Source organism: Pleurodeles waltl, chromosome 2_2, assembly GCF_031143425.1.
Source record: "Pleurodeles waltl isolate 20211129_DDA chromosome 2_2, aPleWal1.hap1.20221129, whole genome shotgun sequence".
Lineage (NCBI taxonomy): Eukaryota > Metazoa > Chordata > Amphibia > Caudata > Salamandridae > Pleurodeles > Pleurodeles waltl.
Window position 1 is genome coordinate 286542172 of NC_090439.1, and position 15693 is coordinate 286557864.

The following is a 15693-nucleotide window of genomic DNA, read 5'->3' on the forward strand; positions in this document are numbered from 1 at the left end:
AGAGCGCTCTTAAGAGCCAGGCCACCATTATCGCAAATAACCAGCTGGTACACAAGACTGAGTTACAAAAGCTTACGGACATTATAGCTGCCACCAAAGTCCATCCTAACGTCCTCAGCTCGGTTTTTCAAAAATATCAAGACGGTGAATATCATGAAGCATTCTTCACAAACTTTGAGAAAGTGGCCACCTACGCTACTTGGCCAGAGGATAGATGGGGTCAGTACATGCACCATTGATGATGGGTAATCTCCAGGCGGCATACCAAGCAGTCAACCCAGCTGGAACCACTCCATACATGGAGATAAAGAAGAGCATTTTAGAATGTGTTGGTTACAACACTGAATATTACAGGCTCAAATTCAAGAAAACTAAGTGGTGTCCGTCCGAGAATCCCCGGGCTCTATATTATAAAGTAAAGGATCTGGGACTAAAATGTTTAGGGCCTTTAGGGACTGAGAGGGAAGACGTTATAAAGACAATCCTCCTAGAACAATACCTAGAGGCGTTACCCGCCGTTACCCATAACTGGATCAAGCAACAACCCAACATAGATATAATATGGCAATTGATCTGGCTTGTGCTTATCACCGCTTGATAGAGTTTAAACCCGGTCCTTCCAAGGCTGCCAACCCTGTTAACCGACCGTTAGGAACCCCCTATCGCCCTACATAGAGGAGAAATACCGAGGAGTTCCATAACCCCCGACTTAGTGAGAAACTCCCAACGCAACAGCCTCACCGTTACAGTTGTGGGGAATGGGGCCATATCACCCGAATGTGTCCCCACAAAGAGGAGAAACCAGATCCCATAAAGGATGGTATTACCTGTGGCAGAGTCTTGTACTCAGGGAAGGAAAATTCGAAATATACCAAAAGAATAATCGTTAATGGTCACAAAATCACAGCCTTGGTAGACTCCGGCAGTAGCCAGTCCGTTATTAGAGCCAGTCTGGTGGATCCAAACACCCAAACCTCCCAGAAGATCGTATCTATCTGTTGTATACATGGGGAGCTGAGAGACTATTCACTGGTTTCTGTTCCCCTTGAGTGGGAGGGACGACGGGACACTGTAGAAATGGGAGTCATAGACCACCTAGTAGAAGAGTGTATCGTGGGTACAGACTATACGCACTTCACCGACTTGCTGAACAGTGTACAAGAGAAGACCCAATTGGGGTTATGGTGGGAAGAGGCGCCGTTTTCAGAAGTACCCATAAACTCGGGAGAAGAGAGATACAAACCTAGTAGGAAGGAGAAAAGAGAGGGCAAGAAGTTATACCACTTAAAAGACACACAGGATGAACCGGTGGACATACGGACTATAGCAGTCACTTCCAGACCCCCTTTCTGAAGTAGCCAACGGGAGGACTCCACCCTCCAAAATGCCTGGAAGGTGGCTAAGTCGGAGACCACCGGAGAGGTCGTCCCTATTTTGTAATACAAAATGGTCTCCTATATTGAGTCACAAATTATAACTGAGAGAAGAAACAGTAAGTCATTCCCGAACACTATTGTATCCAAGCACTACACTTAGCGCACAGTCAGATGGGAGGGGAATATTTTGGCAGGGAAAAAACAGAAGAATACCTTTTGCACCAGTTTTATTGGCCTGGTGTGTATGCCCACATTCGGCGGTTTTGTCTACAATACCCTATATGTCAGATGATAGACCCAGGACCCAAAAAGAAAGCACCCTTATATCCATTACCCATCATTGATGTACCCTTCTCGAGAGTGGGAATGGATTTAGTGGGACCCCTCATCCCTTCATCAAAGGGGTACACCTACATCCTAGTTCTAGTGGACTATGCAACCCGATACCCCGAAGCCACACCTCTCTCCTGCATGACTACAAAAAACGTGGCTCATGCTATGGTTGAATTTATTTCACGAGTAGGGTTTCCAAAAGAGATTCTGACTGATCAAGGAACCCCATTCATGTCAAATCTAATGTCCCAAATCTGCCAGATAATAGGAGTCAAGCATTTGAGGACCTCTGTATATCATCCACAAACAGACGGACTTGTAGAGAGGTACAACCGTACCCTAAAGTCCCCTTTGAAAAATACCTTTTCCGAATCCGGGAGGGATTGGAATAAGAAGTTCTCCTTAGTATTGTACGCAATAAGGACTCATGTCCAGACCTCTACAGGCCATAGTCCATTCGAGTTGGTCTTCGGGCGACATCCGCGGCCTCTGCACGATATGGCTGCAGAACTTTGGGATGAGGAGGAAGGGGGCAAAAAAGCCATATTATAGTATACCCAGCAACTGAAGTCCCAGATGGAGACGGTGTGGGAAGATGTGCGAACACATCTTGAGAAGGCCCAAGAAAAGCAGAAACACTACTATGATCAGGGTACCAAACTAAGACAGCTACAGCCAGAAGACCAAGTCCCTACATTACTCCTTAGCTCGGACAATAAATTGTTAGCCAAGTGGCAAGGACCTTATAGAGTAGTGAGTGCCGTAACACCTGCTACCTATACAATCGAGTTGTATAAGAATCCTAGAAAGACACAAATCTATCATATCAATCTTTTAAGAAAATGGGAAGACCTCGAACCCTCGCTTCCTTTTGTGTCCACTGGCTTCCTCATGACCCAAACAAAGGAAATAGAGATTGAACTTTGTCCCACAGACCAAGGTCCAGGTTTTAACAAACCACAGATAAATCCTTTCCTACTGTCCCATCAACAAGAACAACTCAACACCCTCCTTCACCAGCATGAAGGGTTTTTCTCCTTAAAAAACCCAGAAGAACCAGTTTGACCAAGCATCAAATTAAGACCCCATTTGGGAAGATTGTTCGTCACCGACCGTACCAGATCCCGGAAGCTCAAAAACATTTAGTAGCGCAAGAGGTAAAGAAAATGTTTCAAATGGGTGTAATAGAACCATCAGTAAGCCGGTGGTGCTCCCCAGTCATCATTCTGCCAAAACCAGATGGCTCTGTTCGTTTTTGTATTAATTTTAGGCAGTTAAACGCTATATCCCATTTTGACACCTATCTGATTCCCCGAGTGGATGAACTGTTGGAAAAACTCGGGAAAGCGCGTTATATGTCCACTCTGGACTTGAATAAAGGTTATTGGCGGATACCTTTGGCGCACGAAGATCGAGAAAAATCGGCATTCTCCACACCCTTAGGCCTCTATCACTTTACAGTGCTCCCATTTGGGTACACGGGCCCCCGTGACTTTTCAGAGGCTTATGGACCAGCTATTACGATCCCATAGCAATTACGCTGCCCATATTTAGATGACATAGGCGGACGGTGTTAAAGCAGCAGTAAGACCGCCAACAGGCCAGTGGTAAAAAAATTGGAATTACGACCGTGGCGGAAACCGGCAACAAAGACAGCCACTTTAACACTCCGACCGCCACGGCGGTATAAGCAAACAGCGCGGCGGTCACCGCCAACAGAAAGGCAGAAGACAATGTACCTCCCACAGTATCACAACCTTTTCCAGGGCGGATTCACCGAAGAGAAAAACACGTCGGAAACAGCCATTTCAAAGGGAAAACGCTCACCTCTACACACTCCGCGAGGAAGGAGGGCACCATGGAGCCGGAACTCCATATTCTGCCAACGCTAGTCTTCCTGCTCCTCTACGAGGATCATCAACACCGGTGGCGAAGACCACGGTGAGTACTGCACCTACGACATAGGGGAGGGGGGAGGCAAAAACACAGGGACACACACACTCAACACCCCAACCCCCACCCCGACCCCGACCCTCACCCACTGCAACACACACACCAATGCATATCTATACATTACAGTAACACCCCCCAACCCCCCCGGAAGAATGCAAAGACAAAAGGAAATGAGTGGAACCATTGTAATATATCAAAATACAGTAAGCAAATATATACATATATAATATATATATATATATATATATATATATATATATATATATATATATATATATATATATATATATATATATATACACAATAAACAAAATATACACCACGATTAGTAGTGCTGGTATTGCACCATTCATAGTCGGTGGAGCACTGGGCCCAAAATGCATGGGAGAGGCCCACACAAGATACCCGATCCAAATGGAGAGAGAACACTGCAGGGGCATCAGATCGAAATACAACAGGCACCTCAGGGGGAAGGGAAGGTGGGGCACCTCAGCCGGATGAATGCACCACGCCAGATCCACAAGGGGGCTCCATGCCCATTGATGTATCCTGGGGAGTGCAAAGCCACAGTCTTTCACGTCTCTACAGTGGGTGGGTTGCCCACTGTTCAATCCTGGGGAGTGCAAAGCCACAGTCTCTCAAGTCCCTACAGTGGGTGGGTTTCCCACTGTTCAATCCTGGGGAGTGCAAAGCCACAGTCTCTCAAGTCTCTACAGTGGGTGGCTTGCCCACTGCTGCATCCTGGGGAGTGCAAAGCCACAGTCTCTCAAGTCTATACAGTGGGTGGGTTGCCCACTGTGCAATCCTGGGGAGTGCAAAGCCACAGTCTCACAAGTCTCTACAGTGGGTGGGTTTCCCACTGTTCAATCCTGGGGTGTGCAAAGCTACAGTCTCTCAAGTGGATAACAGTCTCCACTGGTTCTGGAGGGGGCATGGTGCCCAGAGTGCTTCATCCTGCTAAGGACAGAGGTAGTGGATGGATCGCTCCACTTGGTTCTGGAGGGGGCATGGCGCCCAGAGTGCTTCATCTTGTGCAGGACAGACGGAGTGGATGCTGTTCTTCACTGGTTCTGGAGGGGGCATGGTGCCCAGAGTGCTTCCTCCTGTGCAGGACAGACGGAGTGGATGCTGTTCTCCACTGGTTCTGGAGGGGGACTGGTGCCCAGAGTGCTTTATCCTTTGCAGGACAGACGGAGTGGATGCTGCTCTCCACTGGTTCTGGAGGGGGCATGGTGCCCAGTGTGCTTCATCCTGTGCAGGACAGACGGAGTGGATGCTGTTCTCCACTGGTTCTGTAGGGGAACTGGTGCCCAGATTGCAGCACACACCCCGTGACTGTCCCAGTTGCGTCACTGGCCCTGCCGCAAATGGGCTAGCGGTGCTTTCCATGGCGGTCTTTGCCCTGTTCAGCGGTCCTTGGCCTGTTCAGCTGTGCTTGAGTTGCCACTGTCAGACCTGTTCAGCGGTGCTTTCCATGGCGGTCTTTGCCCTGTTCAGCGCTCCTTGGCCTGTTCAGCGGTGCTTGAGTTGCCAGACCTGTTCAGAGTGCTTTCCATGGCGGTCTTTGCCATGTTCAGCGGTCCTTGACCTGTTCAGCGGTGCTTGAGTTGCTAGTGTCAGACCTGTTCAGCTGTGCTTTCCATGGCGGTCTTTGCCCTGTTCAGCGGTCCTTGCCAAGGCGGTCCTTCATTGCCCAGCAGGGCTATGGCTGGCGAACCTTCATGGGTCAGCTGGCCAGCAGGGCTGTGGCTGGCGGTGGCCTCCTGGGCAGGGACGATGGGGCTGGTGGTGGCCTCCTGGGCAGTGACGATGGAGCTGGCGGTGGCCTCCTGGGCAGTGACTCTGGCGGTGGCCTCCTGGGCAGTGACGATGGGGCTGGCGGTGGCCTCCTGGGCAGTGACGATGGGGCTGGTGGTGGCCTCCTGGGCAGTGACGATGGGGCTGGCGGTGGCCTCCTGGGCAGTGACTCTGGCGGTGGCCTCCTGGGCAGTGACGATGGGGCTGGCGGAGGCCTCCTGGGCAGCGGGATGATGGCGGTCTTCTCCGCCGTGCTGCTCCTCCCAGACTTTGGAGATTTCTTCTGCCCCTTCCCCGCCTTGGGAGGAGTCACAGCTGAGTCAACACTCCCCCGGGACCCCTGTGAGCGGCTTTGCTGGCTGAAGTCTTCCCCATCTCCCGCCGGGCACTGTCCAACTTCTGGTGCTTCACAGGGGGGGTGGGGGGGGGGCTGTGCTGTGGCTCTGTGCCACACTGGCTGGCCTGGTGGCCCGTGCACTCCACATACCTGTAACAACAGGCACCATTGGTCCCGGAGATTTTTTGGCTGAGGTGCTAGTACGGGACCTATGAGTTGGACAGGGGGGATAGGTTAAGGGTGGATAGGAAACGGTTTTGGAGGCACTGGGACGGATAGCTGGAGGGGGTTTGGAAGTGGAGGAAGAGGTGGTGGTAGTAGGAGGTATAATTTTTGTGGATTTGGGTGCTGGTGCATGGGCTGGAGGCTGTCGTGAGGTGGATGGCTGTTGGGTGGGTGGGTGCCTGCGTTTGTGTATCTTCGGAGGGGGCGTCACAGACACACTGGGAGAGGACACAGGGGACGTGGAAATTGTAGTGGGGTGGTGAGTGCACGTGAGCGGGGTGTAGTGGTGGGTGTGCTGATGCGGGACGTAGTGGCTGTAGTGGTAGTGCATGCAGGTGTGAGTGTAGACGAGACTGGGAGGGAGGAGGGAAGAGGGAGACGAGGAGGAGGGGGACACAGTGGAGGCAGAGGATGTTGGTGTGTCTGTATGTGTGTGATGCTTGCGTGAGTGCCTGTGGGATGTGTGGTGCTTATGTTTGCCTGAGCTTCCCTTGTGTGGTGAGGTGTGTGCAGGCTGGTCTGTTGGTGTGCTTGGGATAGGCAGAGGTACAGGGGATTGGGTCTGGGTGGAGGAGGTTGAAGGGGGAGGCTAGACACAGGAACAATGGATGCCATCAGTGCTGAGACCAGAGTTTGAAGGGGTCGATGAAGGGCAGCCTGACCAGAATTAATGCCCTCCAGGAATGCATTTGTGTGTTGCAACTCCCTTTCTACACCCTGGATGGCATTCAAAAAGGTAGACTGCCCAACACTGAGGGACCTGAGGAGGTCAATGGCTTCCTCCCTGAGGGCAGCAGAGATGACAGGGGCAGGGGCTGAGGGGCCTGGGGCGAAGGTGATGCCCACCCTCCTGGGTAAGCGGGCACGGGGCGAAGGCTGAGGGACTGCTGGGAGGGCGGTGCTGGTAGGGGGGGGTGGCTGCTGTACCTGTAGAAGTGGGGGGCACAGATGTTGCTGCCACCACAAGGGAGCTCCCATCGGAGGATGAGTCCATGTCGCTGGTTGCAGATCCTGTGACCGCCGTGGTGCTCCCCTCGCCCTCCGTCCCACTGGTGTATTCTGAGTCCGTAGTGTGGCCCTCCATGGCCATGTGGGATGCAGCTCCCTCGTGCTCTGGTGCCACTGTACCTCCGCCTGATGATGCTAATGCACACAAGAACAGGGAGACCACAAAAAGGGGGGTGATGACAGAAGAAAGACAGGTTGAGTGCATGGCTTACCGCTACCATTGGCGGACAATACAGACACAGCAGCCCCCTGCACTACGTCGCGCTGTTGGACTCCACAGATGCAATTCCTGGGAAATGGCCTACAAGGCTATGGACGACATCTGCACACATAGATGACACAGGGGCATGAATACCTGTACTTGGCACTCTACAGAGGTGGGGTGCCACATGGCCTGCCTTATGGAGGGGCCTAGCCTACGGATCTCGCCCTGGCCTAGGGAAACCCAGAGCCCTCCTCCCCCACCCAGACACCTTCACTGCGCGCAAAGTCCGCTGAATGATAGTGTACTCACCCCCTTGTGTCTGCTGTGATGCCCTCAAGCGCCCATCAAACTCAGGGTAGGCCACCGCCAGGATCCGGAACATCAGGGGGGTCATGGTTCGACAGGCACCCCTCCCACGTTGGGTGGCCATCCCCAGCTGAGCCTCCGCAGTCTTCTTGCTCCAACGGCGAATGTCCTCCCATCTTTTACGGCAGTGGGTGCTCCCTCTGTGGTGGACCCCCAGGGTCCGGACGTCCTTGGCGATGGCAAGCCAAATGTCCTTCTTCTGGTGGGCGCTGACCTACATGATATGTACAGGGGAAGAAGAGAAGTCATTACCAACTGCTCCGTCAAAGTGAGTGGCCCACATCCCTACCCTTGCCATGTGGCACATGCATTCGCAGTCCTTCATGCACGCAGAACTGTGCCCCCTTCCTTCTTACAACCAGCCCTCTCCACACAGGCATAGCCCATACAACATGCTCCCTGTGTACTTACCTGTTGGTCTGGAGGACCGTAGAGTAGCGTGTACTGGGGGAGGACCCCGTCGACGAGCTTCTCCAACTCCTCTGCAGTGAAGGCAGGGGCCCTTTCCCCAGACGCACGAGCCATTGTCTCTTCCAGACCGAGGTCACAGCAGCACGTGCAGTGTAGGTCCTCTCCTGTCGAAGATCAGGTAACGAGTAATTCAACAGCTAGAAAATGGCAGTCACGTCCGCGGCAGTGCGTACCATCACCGCCGGCGTACATCGTCGTTGGCTCCTGGGACCCATAGGGTCCAATGTTAACCAATGCAGCATTGCGCCGCGGTCTTCGACCGCCTACCACGAAGGTGTACGCCAGCGCAGTTACCTCACATCCCATTGTCCCACTTTAGAGGTCAGGCAGCCGCCATTTCAGGGGCCCACATGGCCTTATTACCAACTGCATCACACATACCTAGGCCTTGCCCCACAGCACAAATACAGGCCACATTTTGTGTGTGAATGGTGTTCTGTGTAGACTGTGGGTACATACCTCTGAGTTGTTTGACTCTGTGGTCGCTGTTGTCCTTCATAGGCACCGTCCACTGGGACATGTGAGGAGATGGCGGAATCCTCCGGTGTACCAACCGCTGGTGGATCGGTCGACAATGGAGGAAAGAAGTTTGATCATCACCTACAGGTTTGACCGTGCCACAATCCAGGAACTGTGTACCCAGTTGGAGCCTGACCTGATGTCAGCAATCCGCCATCCCACAGGAATCCCCCCTCAAGTGCAGGTGCTATCAGTGCTCCATTTCCTTGCAAGTAGGCCATTTCAAACAACAGTGGCCATGGCATCAGGGATGTCCCAGCCTATGTTTTCCAACGTGTTGTCCAGAGTGTTGTCTGCCCTTCTGAAACACATGCAGAGCTATATCGTTTTCCCTCATGTGGAGGACTTGCCTACAGTGAAAGGTGACTTCTATGCTATGGGACATATCCCCAACATCATAGGTGCCATTGATGGGACCCATGTAGCTCTGGTCCCCCCCCACAGGAGTGAACAGGTGTACAGGAACCGGAAGAGTTATCATTCCATGAATGTACAGATGGTATGTTTGGCAGACATGTACCATTCCCAGGTAAATGTTATGTTCCCTGGCTCTGTGCATGACACCTACATCCTGCGGAATAGCAGCATCCCTTATGTGATGGGTAAACTCCAGAGGCACCGGGTGTGGCTATTAGGGGACTCTGGTTACCCCAACCTGTCATGGCTACTGACCCCAGTGAGGAATCCCAGGACCAGGGCAGAGGAACGCTACAATGAGGCCCATGGGCGATCTCGGCGGATTATAGAGTGGACCTTCGGCCTCCTGAAGGTCAGGTTCAGGTGCGTCCATATGACAGGTGGTTCCCTATTCTACTCACCAAAGAAGGTGTGCCAGATCATCGGGCCTGCTGTATGCTTCACAACTTGGCTTTGCGACGACAGGTGCCTTTTCTGCAGGAGGATGGTCCAGATGGCGGTGTTGTGGCAGCTGTGGAGCCTGTGGACAGTGATGAGGAGGAAGCAGAGGAAGAAGACATTGACAACAGGGACTCAGTCATCCAGCAATATTTCCAGTGACACACAGGTGAGAAAACATTCCTGCCTACTACAAGTACTTTAACACTTCTACCTCTATCCTGTCTGTCGATTTCAACCAGTGTATGGTCACTGAGTTGTCATTTTCCCTTACGGTTTCAGAGGTGTGGTTTCTAATGTGTGTCATCTGCTTAGATTCCTCATGGACTTGAGATGTGTGACATAGGTATGTTGACATTACATTTGAAAAAGCATTTTGTCACTGTCATTGCTAATACACAATTTCGAAATCACAGACTGACTCTAGATTGTTTTGTGCTTCAAGGGTATTTATTGAGGTGCTCAATATTGGAGGGGGTTGTAAAATGGTGAGGGGTGATGGCGGAGGAGTGTCCATGGCAGAGTCCGGTCTATTAGTCTCACAGGTGCATTGCCCATATTGGCCTATGTCCTGCCATTTGATAAAGTTTGTTTTGACCAATGACTTTGTGTTTCACCACTGCGCATATTAGTTGCTCAATGTTCACCAGTAGCACATGGTATGTTTTGTTCAGTTGAGCCGCCTATTGGCTTTGACATGGCATTAGCCATTACTTTCTGTATTCAGTTTAGCCGTCTATGGGCTTTGACATTGCATTAGTCATTACATTCTGTATTGTGCCTATAGGCTTTGACATGGCATTAGCCATTACTTTCTGTATTCAGTTGAGCCGCCTATGGGCTTTGACATTGCATTAGCCATTACATTCTGTATTCTGCCTATTGGCTTTGACATGCTGTATCCAGTCTAGCCGCCTATTGGCTTTGACATTGCATGCCTATTGACTTTGACATGATGTATTCAATTTAGCTGCCTATTGACTTTGACATGCTATTAGATATTCTGCCTATGGGCTTTGACATGATATTATATATTGCATTTTGTATTCAGCTTAACTGCCTATTGGCTTTGACATGATATTCAGCTCCGCTGCCTATTGGCTTTGACATGATATTATACATTGCATTTTGTATTCAGCTCAGCTGCCTATGGGCTTTGACATGATATTATACATTGCATTTTATATTCAGCTCAGCTGCCTATTGGCTTTGACATGATATCATATATTACATTCAGCTCCGCTGCCTATTGACTTTGACATGATATCATATATTACATTTTGTATTCAGCTCCGCTGCCTATTGACTTTGACATGATATTATATATTGCATTTTGTATTCAGCTTAGATGCCTATTGGCTTTGACATGACACTAGACATTGCATTTGATATTTAGGTTAGCTGCCTATTGCCTTTAACATGACATTGCATTTGATATTTAGGTTAGCTGCCCATTGCCTTTAACGTGGAGTTCTGTATTTTTCCAAGCTGTGTTTTTGCACCAGAGAACCAAGATGTTTTGCTCTCACAGTAGACTAGACCTGATAAGAGAGAGTACATGGGCGTCGTTTCTCTTCCCTTGAGCTTGGGAACAGGAGTAGTCTTGGAGACCTGGCCAGTCTCCAAAAGGCTTGCTCAGTTTCCCAGGTCTGAGAGGAGGGGGCACACCTTTGTAACAAATGTAACAGGCTGCAGAGAGTCAGATTCGAATCTGCCGGACCTCGTGCTGGAGCTTGGCGCAGGCTGCCAGCAATCCCGTGTGGGTAGATGAATCTCTCTTTCTCGCGGTTGACAGAGGTCCTCAGCTTGCAGACCTTAGAAAGATGAAGCTGTGAATAGTTCCCACACGGTGAAGTATTTGTTTTGCTTTGCATACAATATCTTATAAATATAACCTGCTGTGTATATTGCAAACTGATATATTTTGTTTGATTAACGCGGACTTGAAAGCTACTAATTCGTCATTCATTCATAAACATTGTGGTTGGGGAAGAATAAAATAACAATAAAAGTCTTCTTTGACCTCAGAAGTGCATTTCTGTTGTGTTATGTTAGTGCTTAGAAACTAAAATAAGAGGAAAGCACTACAATTGGTACAGTCGTGGGGTGTCGGTCATTAAGAGGTGATTAAAGGGTTTGACGAGTTAGTAGATTTCTAAGTGCACACTTTAAAAGTGTAATTGTTTTTTGTTGTTTGGAGAATTACGGAAATTGTTTTCTGTTTGGGGAATCACAGTAGCACGGCAGACCATGTCTGAGAATACATGTGTTGATGAACTGCCTGATGGTGCTAAGAAAAACTGTGAATTGTTTTCTGTTTGGGGAATTACAGAAGAAAATGCATGTGTAGCTAAAATGCCTGATGTTGTTTTGAGAAATAATTCCCGTTGTATATATGTAGAAAAAGTGTGTTTTGGAAGTAATGATGACAGAAAGGTCTGTATACCTTTATCTGCTTACAGAGAAATGCAGGAGAAATGTAGGCAGTTGGAACATGAAAATAGGAATTTACGTGAGCAAATTAGCCAGGATACCATAATTCAAAATAATGCTGAAAGTTATCAAAATGAAGAATCTTTCTTGTCCCATTCCAGTAATGAGGGGGTTAAGACAGCTCCGAGCTGCACTGAGTTTCCATGTGAGCCAGGGTTTTTGGCAAACAATATGCATTCCTTAACTGATAACATGGACGAGAGAGCTCAGAATGTGATTTACGAGTTACCGTTGCAAAATGCACAAGTAAAACGAAGGATTTTAGAGCAAGACACCCCGAGTTTCATTAGCTTGTTTGATTTTTGGAAAAAGAATAGCCCTCATTTGAGAGAAATCCTAACACTTTTGTACATGGTCACTGTGAAAAATAATATGCAGCTGCGCGCTTGTGATTTGGCAAATGAAATAATGCAGACTTTAGGTTTCTGCGCAGTGCAAGAAGGAAATACTTATGTATATTTAAATCAAGAACAAGGAAAGAAAATAGTACCCCTAGCTAGGATCATACAATGGATCTGGTACTTGCAAGACAGGGCTAGAGTACCACAGGTAAAAGAGTTACCAATGAAGTTGAGTGCACCATTTGAATTCGTGTCTACTGAAGATAAAAAGCATGTTTGTTTTACTGATGATTCATTGACTGAAATGTTGTTTTCTGGCACCGTAGAAGGAACAGAGTTGTATAATGTGTGTCAGATTTTAAAGCAAGAGCTACGTGAGATGTGTCATTTTTATGCTGATTTTTGGTTCTTTGATAATGTTTTAGCACCTAACTGGTTCAATTACCTTGCAGATGTTAATGAGAAAAATGCAGAGAGAGAAGTGTTCACCCAGAATTCTGCCTTAGTGGGGATAGCTATGTGGGTGCCCCAGAAATGTGAAAAGGCCACTTACAGGTGGGCAGAGATGAGAGAGATGCCCATTCCCCTAGATTTGATAAAAACTGTGCAGCATGCACAAAAGCAATCTGTCATGCAAGCAGTCACAGAGCAGTTGGTAAGAGGAAAGTTACCAGGACAGAAATGGCAAAGTGATCAGGTTTTAGGGAGAGTGATTGCTGCAAATTACCAAGGAAAAATCGAAATTATGCTGATACCTAGAAAAGAATCTGATTCATTCATACAAATTGGAGACAGAATGGCCCAACTTGACAAAAATGCAGTGAATGGAGGTTTGGTAAAGAAGGAGTCTGCCCCAGCCCTTCTTTCAGTGCAAGAAAAGGGAAGCTGTGGCGCAGCAGATAAAAACCTCAGTGCTGATGTGTGGGCTGAAGCCCCAAGTGACCCTCCAGAACCTGCAGAAAATATAACAAAGGGCCCCAAAAACGTCCTGCTGATTATAAAACAGGGAAAGAAAGAGGAAGGGTGCAGTTTAAATGAAAAATTTTATTTACAAGAAAAGTCATACTTGTTTCTTTTGCAGATCCGACCACGTTTCGCCACTGTCCCTGAGTGCGCTGTGTGGTCCCCCTTCCGGTGTGTGCGTGTGGGGTCGGGGAAGGGACCGAATCCCCAACCTGAACCTGGCTGAGTAAAGTGCCAGCACCATGGATCCATTTTGCGCAAACTGCGCCTTCAGTTCAAGTTCAACTTGTTTGCTGTGTTTTTTTTTTTTTTCCCTCTCGTATGGAACTCTGACTTTTGCTTATCTTCCAGCAAACCTTTCAGGTGGACCGTGCACCTTTACATGAGCAGAACTCATGCCACATCAAATTGCTAACACTGTTGAATTAGAGACTCATTCAGAGTATAAAAATTGCCCAGTCTTTTTTTTTTTATGTAGATGTATCTGATGTGAAAGGTTATGAAATCAACGTGTTAATTCACTTCTATTGCTTTACAGGGATTGCTTTGATCATAATGTTTTTTTTTTGTGCTGATGTTTTTTTTTTTTTTGTTTGTTTGAAATATGAGATATGTGAAACAAAAATTCATTGGTCAAAGGGCGGAATGTCCTGCCATTTGATAAAGTTTGTTTTGACCAATGACTTTGTGTTTCACCACTGCGCATATTAGTTGCTCAATGTTCACCAGTAGCACATGGTATGTTTTGTTCAGTTGAGCCGCCTATTGGCTTTGACATGGCATTAGCCATTACTTTCTGTATTCAGTTTAGCCGTCTATGGGCTTTGACATTGCATTAGTCATTACATTCTGTATTGTGCCTATAGGCTTTGACATGGCATTAGCCATTACTTTCTGTATTCAGTTGAGCCGCCTATGGGCTTTGACATTGCATTAGCCATTACATTCTGTATTCTGCCTATTGGCTTTGACATGCTGTATCCAGTCTAGCCGCCTATTGGCTTTGACATTGCATGCCTATTGACTTTGACATGATGTATTCAATTTAGCTGCCTATTGACTTTGACATGCTATTAGATATTCTGCCTATGGGCTTTGACATGATATTATATATTGCATTTTGTATTCAGCTTAACTGCCTATTGGCTTTGACATGATATTCAGCTCCGCTGCCTATTGGCTTTGACATGATATTATACATTGCATTTTGTATTCAGCTCAGCTGCCTATGGGCTTTGACATGATATTATACATTGCATTTTATATTCAGCTCAGCTGCCTATTGGCTTTGACATGATATCATATATTACATTCAGCTCCGCTGCCTATTGACTTTGACATGATATCATATATTACATTTTGTATTCAGCTCCGCTGCCTATTGACTTTGACATGATATTATATATTGCATTTTGTATTCAGCTTAGATGCCTATTGGCTTTGACATGACACTAGACATTGCATTTGATATTTAGGTTAGCTGCCTATTGCCTTTAACATGACATTGCATTTGATATTTAGGTTAGCTGCCCATTGCCTTTAACGTGGAGTTCTGTATTTTTCCAAGCTGTGTTTTTGCACCAGAGAACCAAGATGTTTTGCTCTCACAGTAGACTAGACCTGATAAGAGAGAGTACATGGGCGTCGTTTCTCTTCCCTTGAGCTTGGGAACAGGAGTAGTCTTGGAGACCTGGCCAGTCTCCAAAAGGCTTGCTCAGTTTCCCAGGTCTGAGAGGAGGGGGCACACCTTTGTAACGAATGTAACAGGCTGCAGAGAGTCAGATTCGAATCTGCCGGACCTCGTGCTGGAGCTTGGCGCAGGCTGCCAGCAATCCCGTGTGGGTAGATGAATCTCTCTTTCTCGCGGTTGACAGGGGTCCTCAGCTTGCAGACCTTAGAAAGATGAAGCTGTGAATAGTTCCCACACGGTGAAGTATTTGTTTTGCTTTGCATACAATATCTTATAAATATAACCTGCTGTGTATATTGCAAACTGATATATTTTGTTTGATTAACGCGGACTTGAAAGCTACTAATTCGTCATTCATTCATAAACATTGTGGTTGGGGAAGAATAAAATAACAATAAAAGTCTTCTTTGACCTCAGAAGTGCATTTCTGTTGTGTTATGTTAGTGCTTAGAAACTAAAATAAGAGGAAAGCACTACAGCCTAGGAAGTGGAGCTGGGGCAGTTCCAATACAGACAGGGTTACAAAGTGGGACAGTGGTTTGACAATCAGGGTGGTCTCATTTCTTGGCGAGGGTCTTGGCATCGTGCTCTGTCTTGTTCCTGGATCTCAGGGACCGCTTGCGGAGTGGTTCTCCGTCTGCAGGGGGTGGAGTGCTGGTGTGGTGGTCCTGTGGCGGTGCCTCCTGTCCACTAGTGCCGGCGGAGGTGGTGGGCCATTCATCGTCCATGCTAGTATCAGGGGCCGCTTGTAGTGCCACAGT

The 15693-nt window shown here is 48.1% G+C and overlaps 1 protein-coding gene across 1 annotated transcript; it reads left to right on the forward strand.

Moving 5' to 3' along the window:
- Positions 1 to 12495: 12495 nt before the first annotated feature.
- On the forward strand, positions 12496 to 15401 carry LOC138282328 (uncharacterized). Its single transcript, XM_069219716.1, has 2 exons — positions 12496 to 14717; positions 14764 to 15401. Exon 1 carries the CDS (start codon positions 12503 to 12505, stop codon positions 13466 to 13468), a length of 966 nt encoding a protein of 321 aa, XP_069075817.1. The 5' UTR covers positions 12496 to 12502; the 3' UTR covers positions 13469 to 14717; positions 14764 to 15401.
- The last annotated feature ends 292 nt before the right edge of the window (positions 15402 to 15693 follow it).

Coding starts and splice junctions, on each gene's coding strand:
- LOC138282328 (XM_069219716.1), top strand. CDS start 12,503: ATGAAGTTGAGTGCACCATTTGAATTCGTGTCTACTGAAGATAAAAAG.